The following is a 10,210-nucleotide window of genomic DNA, read 5'->3' as shown; positions in this document are numbered from 1 at the left end:
GAATCGTGGGTATAGTTTTCTAAAAGAAAAACATTCACAGTTTATTTGAAAAAAATTAACGAGAGATTTAAATGAAAAGATCTGTGGGATGGACTAGTGGATTATGAAGTTCACTGTGCTTTGAGTCTTTTAGCTGAAATGAGTGACCAAGTGCATCAGCCGATGCATGCAAGAGCAAGACTACCACTGCTGCACTGTCCATATTGTATCATCTCTTATTTATTACTCATACAAACAAAGTTAGAAAAACTACTAAATATTATGCCATCTATATAAAAGTTAAATTATATTTAAACATATGATAAAGTTGTGGTGTAAATAATAACTTTAAGTTGAAGTAAACTAGAATTATATAGGTTCTTTAAATATAATCCGAACTATAATTAACAATATAATTCATGCATATGAAGTATGCGTGTTAATAAAAATGATATATCGGCACTTTATTAGTTATTTTATAAAATTGTCGGGATAAGTGAAATGTACATTTCACACAAATTTGGTATATGGGAAGAAAACGTACAATGAGGGGAAAAGGCTTCATCGAGTTCAAAACCAACAAGAAAGGCAACAAAAAAAAAACAAGTCAAGCGAAGAATGATGCAAAAACATGGAACATGCGAAATGCACACATCCAAATGTTGCACAAAATTACAAAAAAAATCCTTCCACATCAAAAGAGCAAGAGAAAAAAGGTCATCGATAAGACCAGCGAAAATAATATTTAATGAACCATAGCACAAAATCATAATAGAAATTCGAACAAAAAAACACTAATAAACATTCAAATTGACGTGCTTCAATTCTCCATACATCGATTTGCCCAATGCTCAAACACAAATTCAACTTCTTAAGGTCTTGGTGGTGAGAAGAATTGCGTACCCGCCATGAATGCACTCATTGGAGTAGGGTAAATGGAAGGATCAAGCATGCTGAGATTTGGGTGGCTGGTGTTGGCCGCCGCCGCCGTGATGAGATCAAGCGGCTGTTGTCCGGAGGAACCCTGATCCCCACCACCACAAGGGTACCGGATTTCGCGGCCTTGATCGTAAAGAACCCCTTTAAAAACATGACCTCCGATGTTGACAGATGTCTGATAAGCAAAATGCTCCTCCGCATCATCCATTGCACTCACTCTTACGCAACGAAAGACAGCTGGGGAATTCACTTCTGGTGGAAAGTGTCCAAAGTCAAACCCTAGCACCACCGAAGTCAAATAAAGAAATTATCAGAACAAAAGAAAGCCATTGAAAATGGAACCAACATGATTACAGATATCAAACTATATCTCTTGACTAACTTCTTTAGCCGTGTTCTTTTCGCGTCATTTTTACTCAGCAACAGTAGAGTTCAGTGGGTGGTTGGATTTCATTCAGGGCACGCAAATGATATCTACGTATATAGATGTTTTATTCGGCTATTTATATTTGTAATAATTATAATTATTAGTACAGATATGTAGCACTTGTACCAAGAGTTTTTTTTTTTTGGATTGGATTTACCTGTCATTTGCTTATCATATAATATAGCGTCACAGTTCCTGGAAAACCCTGCATCAATTTCTATTCACCTTTCACACCAACTAATCTATTCTTCAGTAATTCAAAACCTAAGTGAAGCTTGAAAAAGAAGAAAAAAACACGCACACACATTCAATCACCTCAAAAAATAACATCACCTGCTGTGGAAGCCGGAAAACGTGAGGTAGCAGCACGAGCAAGAGTGGAACTATCCACACCGTCGCCGCCGGTTGGGTTGTCTCGAAACCGTTTGGGATTCTCCTCTCTTACAGTCAGGATCTGCCGATCCTGCTGCAATGCCACGAGCTGCTGTTGCCTCTCTCGTCGTTTAGCCGCCGGAACCCACGTGCTTTTCAAATGGGTCTGGCACGAAAACCCACGGCTCTTGCAACAAGTCCGACATCTAAAATGTGAGCAATCTTTCTTAGCTTGGTTCCCACAATCTTGACAGTTCATTCCGGCGTTCGCACCTTTACCCGGTCTCGTCACCCTAAACCCTGATGCTGATCTATAAGTATAACTCGAAGAATCATCACCAATATCACCGGAAATGACAATATTACGGCTCCTTCTGATGTTACTACCACTTGACCCAACAGAGAAGTCCACATCTTGAAAATTGTGATGCAGATTTTGCTGCTGATGTCTTTGTTGATGCAGATGATGGTACTGTTGCCATAGCTCGAAACCCTTGTTGTAGATCTCTTCGTTTTTTAACAGGAAAAAGCTACTATTAGTATCCTTCTGCTGTAATCCTTGGTCCTTACCACCACCTAACGAGAAAAACCCAGACATATTCCAGCCCAATAAGCTAATTCTAATCTCAATTTCAGGGAACAATCCATAGCAATAATAAAAACACCACCTCTGGCTTCAGGGATATGGAGGAGGGGCCGGAACTACTTTACAATAAAAAAAGTTAAAGAAAATATCCATGCCAATGAGTGCTTTTGGGTGGGTTAATTTGTAAATTTACGTTTATGTAAATAATTGGGTTCGCTTCACTGAGTTGCTTCTTCTGTGCATAAAAACTCGTAGCGCGGAGAACGGGGGCATTGGACGAGTGTTTTGTGCTGACACACTGCGTTTTTTTGTGTGTGTAAGTGCGCGTTTGAGAAGGTTTTTTTTCCACTGTTTGCAGCTTTTTCCCAGACAAAAATTCGGGAATTTCTACACAGGAATGTGGAACCAAAACGAGATTTTAAAGTAAGAATTATTGGCAGCATAATGCCCAAAAATAATGATATTTTATACATTTTATCCTACTGTTACAAATTCAAAATAGAGGCAGTGACGTTACAAATTAGAATTTTANTGAGCTTACTTTTACTTGACATATAAGAATTTTAACATCTTCCAGATATACTAAAATGTCATTTAAATTAATTCTAATACATCTACGTTACGTATAATCTTCGAATCATAATTTTTGAAATCCACAAAATATCTCTCGATTGGACATGCACGTAAGGTGAACACAAGGCTAGTTTTACATATTAAAGCCACAGCTCTGCGACTGCAAACGCCGCCGCCAGCCACTGCAACCTCCATTTTAAAGACACAAACACACAACCACTTCTCCTCCCCCTCTCTGTCAAATTTCAACAACATAAAATTAAATCCCAGCCCTTCACTACTCATCCTACGTCTTGTGTACATCCACGTTCATTTCCTCAGCTTGTTCTCCCCCCGGAAAACACGCTCTGATATCTTATTTTCGGATTCTGAACCACAGTTTGAAATCATAATTGATTAAGGTACAGTCTCTCAAATAAATTAGAAGGCAATTAACCAAATTAGGAAACAAAGGTGACAGCTACATTTAGTAGCCAAATCTTTTATCACTGACTAATTAGCCTGTGTAATTAAGTTTTTCTGTTCTAAACGTCACACTCAATCTTAATCTCTTACATTTGGAGTGTCCTTGCATGCTAATCTAATGTTGTATGACTATTTTGTAAATGCTTGATTCATAATATGTTATATAATCATTAAATATATGTCTGTATTAGATTAAAAGAATTGAAAAATATCCTTGAAACAGATTTTTCACCTCCAAATTTACAATATTTACATAATTTGTGAAAAGGAGAAAAAATTGGACCTCTGTTTAATTTGTATAGAACTTGGTAGGTTTCAATTTTGAAAAATTATAATTGTTGGGTGCAATAATTATCCATATTTGGTATAACAATCGAAATGTGGTGTTTAAGTTGTACAATTAAAATATTTGAGTTGCACCGTTATTACCGCTATAGTTTTTCGTAAAACGACAAGCGTTCGTTCCTACAGTTGATATCGGAGTCAAGGTCACGAATTCGATTCTCATTAATTGCAATGAGTGAATTGTTGGGAGAGAGATTGTTGAGTGCAATTATTGTCCATATATACTTGATAAAAGAATTAAAATGTGATATTTAAGTTGTGTACGATTTAAATCTACTGTTACTATCAATTATAATTTTTGATAAAACGACAAACATTCGATCTTACGTTAATATTAAAATTGAGTAGATGTATATATAGGTCCTATTCAGAGGTCAACCCCTCCGATCCATCGGATAGAACATTAGTACTGATGTAACGTGAAAGAGTCTTAATATATTCCCATGAAATATGGTTAGACAAACATGTACCCACCATATGCTATATAATACTAAATTATAAGAACAAGTAAAAAAAAAAAAAAAAAACTATGATATATATTATCCTTTTATATCTTCAACATTTTTTTATCTAATGTTATTATTAGCACATATTTAGGTGGTTATGAATCTTTGTTACCACGTTAACTTAACACTCCAATTTAATCATAGTTACTTGTCTTGTTCAAAATCATCGAGGTCTCAAATTTAATCATAGTTAATTGTTTTGTTCAAAATAACTGAGGTTGTGTTTGGATGAAAATATTTGATCCAGAATTAATGATTTGATTTGAGAAGAGATTCGAAATGTGGTGTATTTCAAATTCATCATAATTAACGTTGGATCAATATGGATTAATAAGAGGTGAATCTGAAATCCACCCAACATAATTCATTACATCAATCAATTTCATTTAAAATCTATATATTTGAAATTAATAATTTCAAATTATTTAATCCAAATACAGCCTGCAATTCATTGCGACCTTTTAAGTCATAATCAATGTGAGCACTCATTTAGGTTTTACAATTCCCTATTCTTATTGAAAACTCCATGTACAACCAGAAAAGAATAAGATACAGAAGTAAAATGCTTCGCTGTGATTGTGAATTTCTTTTTTTTTTTTTTTTTAAATTGATGAAATTATGTAAAGTCGTTTGCCAAAAAAAAATTTTTGAAATTGACATTGTAGCAACATATTTGACAATCTATTATCTTGCTTCGGATGTGTAGCCCTTTTAAAGGGTTAAATGCTATATGAATACAAATTTCTTAGCTTCAACATTTATCAATTACGAATTTGGTGTTCTATTTTTTCTGCATAGTCATTATCAATTTGCAAGAGTTTCCACCAAATTTCAATTTGTTTCACAGTTCATATATAGATATAAAGTTGAGAATAAATAACACCGATTTGGTAAATATTCAACTTCGTAATATATATTTAATTTGTGTGGCGATCTAGGGTAATCTGCATATGCTTTCATGTATGAATCGAAACTATTTTTGTGTGATATATGTGCGACTTTAAGTAGTTGTCTTTTATAATATAGTTTGTATCGGATGATCGATCATCATTAATTTAATTATTGAGCATTGTATATATTTTATTNTCTTAGTTCACCAAACTTTAATACGATTCTTGAAAAATAAAAATAAAAATTCTGTCACGGGTACTGATAAAGATTTTAGGGGAAAAAAAACCCTTTCTTGAAAAAAACCGTGAGATCTTCCGTAATCCGTGACACTAATCATAAAATATTTAAAAAAAAAAAACAAGTATTTTGAATGAATTACATATTAGCTCTCTCTCTATATATATATATTTAGAGGGAATATTTTTTTAATAACCTAAATTTTTAGGGGCCCGAGGAGCTTCTTCTTCTTCTTCTTTTCCCTTTATACATTTTAATTTTTACCCGTTGATTCTCTTTACTGTTTTACGGATATAAATATCAAAATCTTTAGCATATGATTGAATTAAAACCTGGGACCGAAATCACCGTAAATTTTGTATCTGAGTAAACTCATTCGGAATTAATCATTTGATCTAAAATCGATCTTATAAATTGTTGGATTTTTGTTTAGAATGTATACACAAAGATTTCAAATAAGTTATTTTAATCTCACCCCTACTATCTAGCTAGAATTCAAGTGGATTAATCAATGAAAATATAGTTGTTGAGGTAAAAAAAATAAAATGAAGAAATTAGCAAAAACATGAGAAAAAACCCAGAATAATTGAATGTGTGACAGTTTCACTTTCATTCCATCCTCGAGCCCTGCGTACTATTACCTTTGATGCCGGGTTGACGCTCTCCATTCCATCATTTCAATATATAGTTTTATAATAAAAAATGAAACCAAAAAACGTCATATCCAAAAATATATTTAAGTATTTATTCTTCCTTTTAATTTCAGTTGTCGTTTTGAAATTAAAACTCACACTTTTATTTCAGTTTTATGTCATTTCACTCAAATTATAATGACAATAACTTATGATGGTTTATTGTTTGTAACTATGTAGAAAATGATACATAGGAAATTAAGATTATATTTTGTCTTCATCTTACATTATTTATTGCGAATCANATTTTATCCATTAATCGTTCTGAAAGTGATTTATATCGCCTTTATACCAAAATCTAAGAGCCTACACCAGTCATCAATTCAAGATGTATCGATTGGGCCTGGAAGGTTGGGCTCTAATGAGTTGGCGGGCCTTTGTTCGTATTCAATAAGACTGGACTGCAAACCGAGGGCCAATCATTTGGGTTACTTATACCATGGCCCTATATACGATCCTCCTCTCCTCGCCCTTGTGAATCGAAAAATGTTGTACTTAAATTTAAAATACAGTGGATAACTTCCCGCTCTAAATGTTTATTTTTAAGGGTGAGAAGCATAATTTTTAGGGTTGAGATAGGTCCAAGTTTCAATCTTAACAAAGGTGATGTCCAAACTTCATGTGGATTTGGCCAAGAATTCCTTGACCATTGACAAGGGTGATTCCCCCATCCATGTGGTTTTGCTTTCAAATGCTACTTGTGTGGCTAGTATAAGTAGTTTAGCTAGATATTCCCGTCCTATTGTATCAAAAAAATTACTGTGGATTTATGGTGACTGATGACAAAAAGTGACTGATTCTTAAATCACTTTATCAACTTCTGCGACCCCTTTTCACCATTTTAGCAAAGTTTTCCATTTGTAGCAACATCAAACTTCAAAACCCCCGCCTCCCTCCCCTTTCCTAGAACTCTCCCCACAGAATTTTAATTTCTCATCTGTTTCCAAATCTGAGAAAAAGAAAGATGGCTCGTGGTCAGATCCAGATCAAGAGAATAGAGAACCAAACAAACAGGCAGGTGACCTATTCTAAGAGAAGAAATGGGCTTTTCAAGAAAGCGCAGGAGCTTACTGTTCTTTGTGATGCTAAGGTTTCCATTATCATGATCTCCAGCACTCAAAAGCTTCATGAATACATCAGCCCCTCTTCCACGTACGTAACATTTGCTTGTTTCTTGTAGGGATTCTTGATTTTATATATATTTTTTATGTTCTTTTTTTTTTCTTCTTGTTTTAGGATAAAGCAGTTGTTCGATCAGTATCAGATGGCTGTTGGGGTTGATCTATGGAGGTCTCAATATGAGGTTTTTAGTTTATTATTTAAAAATGATTTTCGGTTATTTCGAAAACTTTAGTTTACTATACAAAATTTGTGGTTATTTTTTTCCTGCAGAAAATGCAACTACAGTTGAATAAGCTCAAGGATGTAAACAGAAATCTTAAATGGGAGATTAGGTATCTTTTTTCTTTAATTTTGTTTTGATTTGTTTTTTTGGTAACTAGTAAATTGGACTAATTTCTAATTAGCTAAACTTCTAAATATTTTTTAACGTTCTTGTTTAAACTATAATCAGGCGAAGGATTGGAGAGAGCGTGAATGATATGGGGTACGATGAAACAGTGAACCTTATTGAAGAAATTCACAATTCTTTGCAAGTCATTCGCGAAAGAAAGGTTTCGTTTTTTTTTTTTTTTTAAATTAACCCATNCCATTTTTCTCTTTCTTAAACTTTTATGATTATGAAGAGTAAATAAAATAAAAATATAGGGTTTGAATTTTTCGACATTTAGATCTTTTTTCTATCCTTTTTTTAAACTAATGAACGAGATTATGAGTGAAATAAAATTTGATGGAAAATTACATTTAAATCCGAAATTTGGCTAAAAAAAACGTAAAAAGTTTGCACCGTTTAGAGAAGCAAATATTGCCTGGTGGCTAGTGGCTACCACCTATAGACTGCAAGTACTTTTATTTCATAATAATACATAAAACTTAGGATCTCTCATAACTACATATTTGTTTAAAATTCAACTACATTAATTAAATCAATTTATAGTATAACAATATAATGAAAATAGCATTGGTTTATCCGATGTGTGTGATCTGCATGCTATTATGTATCTGAGATTTACCTAGTGTAAACAAAAAATAACAGTTGCTGCATATTTCTTGTCATAAAAAAAAAAACAAAAGTAGAGATATATTATATTACATTATTGTTAAACATAGGAAGAAGTATAGATAAATCTTTAATCATAAACTCAATTCACATTCAGTTTTTATGTCATAAAATTGTATTTTTCACTTCTTGATGCACAAATTTTTTTTGAATTCACTCTTTATTTCATATTTTATCTCATTTTCCCCTTTAATTCAATTTTATTTCTGTTTTTAATTTTATTTCCTCCATTACATCATTTTTCTTCTCTTCCTCAATAATTTCTCACGTAAATCTCTAACTCATCTTTCATCGATTTTCATGATATAGTTACTGTTATTTGATAGAATAATGTCATTAATTAAATCTACTTTGGTAAATAGTCTGCATGAATTTGCGGTACTAGATCTTCGATAATGTGTTACACTTTGACATAAAACGTGTTATTTTATAAGCTATATTGTGGTACAATGAACACGATCATGTGGTACACCTTAACATATACAACGACAATATCATCTCATGTGTATCATTTGTCACAAACGTACGATACCATAACACTTATATTAAAAAAAGGTTCAAACTAATTTGTACACAACTTCTATTGTTCTCCTTTGGAAAAAAAGTCGATCATAAAAATATTTGAATTGTGGCAACAAGACATCACAATGTGATAAAATAGTTATGGATTGTTTTGTAATTTACGATAAGCGGTGAACTAAAACTTGTTTTATATCTTATTTCATATCGTTGCATTAAATTTGCATATAATACATGATGAATATGAAGAAGGCCACGATATATCTTTTTGGTAATTTTCTTTCACATATTTTAACCGTGTTGATTGAGTTGTTTTAAACAATGACAGTACAAAGTTATCAACAATCAGATTGAGACTGGCAAGAAAAAGGTAAGACATATGTACATAATTTACATTTATTCATAATTTGGTCATATGTAGGATTTGAATTAGGATTGATAATGAAACAACATTGAATCTGTTTTCAAATATGTAATATATAATTATTCTAAGAATAAGAGTCTTCTTCTTTTATCTTTCTCATGGCCGATTCCTTAATTTCTTATCTTATCATCATTTTTTTATTTTCAGTTGAGGAATGTGGAAGATATTCACAGAAGCCTACTTCTTGAATTTGTAAGCACATTACATTTAACTTCTCTACTTACTACAGTACTTACATATTATATATATAAATATATAATGTATAATGTAATAAGATCATATAATCATTTGATTGTGCTGTTGTACATATACTAGGATATTGAAAGACAAGATGATCCACATTACGCATTAGTTGAAAATGAAGGGGATTATAATTCTGTTATTGGATTTACAAACGGAGGTCAGCAGATAGTCGCGTTACGCCTCCCGACTAATCACCATCCTTATCTTCCCAGTGGTGAGGGATCGGGTCGTCGCGCCACATTTGATTTGCTTGATTGAGTTCCTAGAACCTTATCATGCTTGAAAACGGAGTATTTGTGCGGTTCTGGATCGGTTTACTCCGGTTTAACTTGTCTATTATGAATGAATGTCATGCTTGCATTTCGGGGAGAATACAAATAATCAATAAGATGTCTAATACTCTGTCTTGATTGGTTGCAAGAAAAGATTTAAGTCGATTTCACATGCGAGGGCGGGTTTGTGAGTAGTTTCATGGGCTTATAGGCCCAATCTGACTCGCTTATTTTGAATGGTAGAGTCCAGACCAATTTGTTCATTACCCGGCCCGTCTGATTCTTAGCCTGGACTTTGGTATTAAAATTTTTTTTCTTTTAAAAAAAAGTTTCAGCTTCCTCCATCTACCTTGGGTAATTTATTCAATTTATTCATTCTTACACAAAATTATGCCAAATCATTCAAACTTTTAGTAATTTCCTGATATAACTTTTTACAAAAAATTATTTACCCTCCTCAAATAATTCGTGAATAATATTTGTGTTAGACTGCCGGGATTTCATCAATTTGGATTCAAATTTGATCATCTGCAATTTAGAAAATAGGCTTAAAAATTATCG

At 32.8% G+C, this 10,210-nt stretch overlaps 2 protein-coding genes across 2 annotated transcripts; one reads left to right on the top strand and one right to left on the bottom strand.

Moving 5' to 3' along the window:
* Positions 1-615: 615 nt before the first annotated feature.
* On the bottom strand, positions 616-2,688 carry LOC140983366 (protein SHI RELATED SEQUENCE 3-like). The gene is made up of 2 exons (XM_073450401.1): positions 1,679-2,688; positions 616-1,197 (listed from the first exon to the last, which is right to left on the bottom strand). Exons 1-2 carry the CDS (start codon positions 2,313-2,315, stop codon positions 851-853), a joined length of 984 nt encoding a protein of 327 aa, XP_073306502.1. The 5' UTR covers positions 2,316-2,688; the 3' UTR covers positions 616-850.
* A 4,123-nt stretch (positions 2,689-6,811) lies between these two features.
* On the top strand, positions 6,812-9,663 carry LOC140983388 (floral homeotic protein DEFICIENS-like). The gene is made up of 7 exons (XM_073450431.1): positions 6,812-7,164; positions 7,249-7,315; positions 7,405-7,466; positions 7,586-7,685; positions 9,039-9,080; positions 9,282-9,326; positions 9,450-9,663. The coding sequence occupies exons 1-7, from the start codon at positions 6,977-6,979 to the stop codon at positions 9,633-9,635; spliced, it is 690 nt and encodes a 229-aa protein (XP_073306532.1). The 5' UTR covers positions 6,812-6,976; the 3' UTR covers positions 9,636-9,663.
* The last annotated feature ends 547 nt before the right edge of the window (positions 9,664-10,210 follow it).

The sequence above is a fragment of the Primulina huaijiensis genome, chromosome 8 (assembly GCF_012295235.1).
Source record: "Primulina huaijiensis isolate GDHJ02 chromosome 8, ASM1229523v2, whole genome shotgun sequence".
NCBI classification, from domain to species: domain Eukaryota; kingdom Viridiplantae; phylum Streptophyta; class Magnoliopsida; order Lamiales; family Gesneriaceae; genus Primulina; species Primulina huaijiensis.
This window is presented reverse-complemented; position numbering and strand designations above follow the sequence as displayed.

Coding starts and splice junctions, on each gene's coding strand:
- LOC140983366 (XM_073450401.1), bottom strand. CDS start 2,315: ATGTCTGGGTTTTTCTCGTTAGGTGGTGGTAAGGACCAAGGATTACAG. Junction 1,198..1,678: donor TTTTCCGGCTTCCACAGCAG/GTGATGTTATTT, acceptor CGGTGGTGCTAG/GGTTTGACTTTGGACACTTT.
- LOC140983388 (XM_073450431.1), top strand. CDS start 6,977: ATGGCTCGTGGTCAGATCCAGATCAAGAGAATAGAGAACCAAACAAAC. Junction 7,467..7,585: donor AATCTTAAATGGGAGATTAG/GTATCTTTTTTC, acceptor AACTATAATCAG/GCGAAGGATTGGAGAGAGCG. Junction 9,081..9,281: donor TTGAGACTGGCAAGAAAAAG/GTAAGACATATG, acceptor TTTTATTTTCAG/TTGAGGAATGTGGAAGATAT.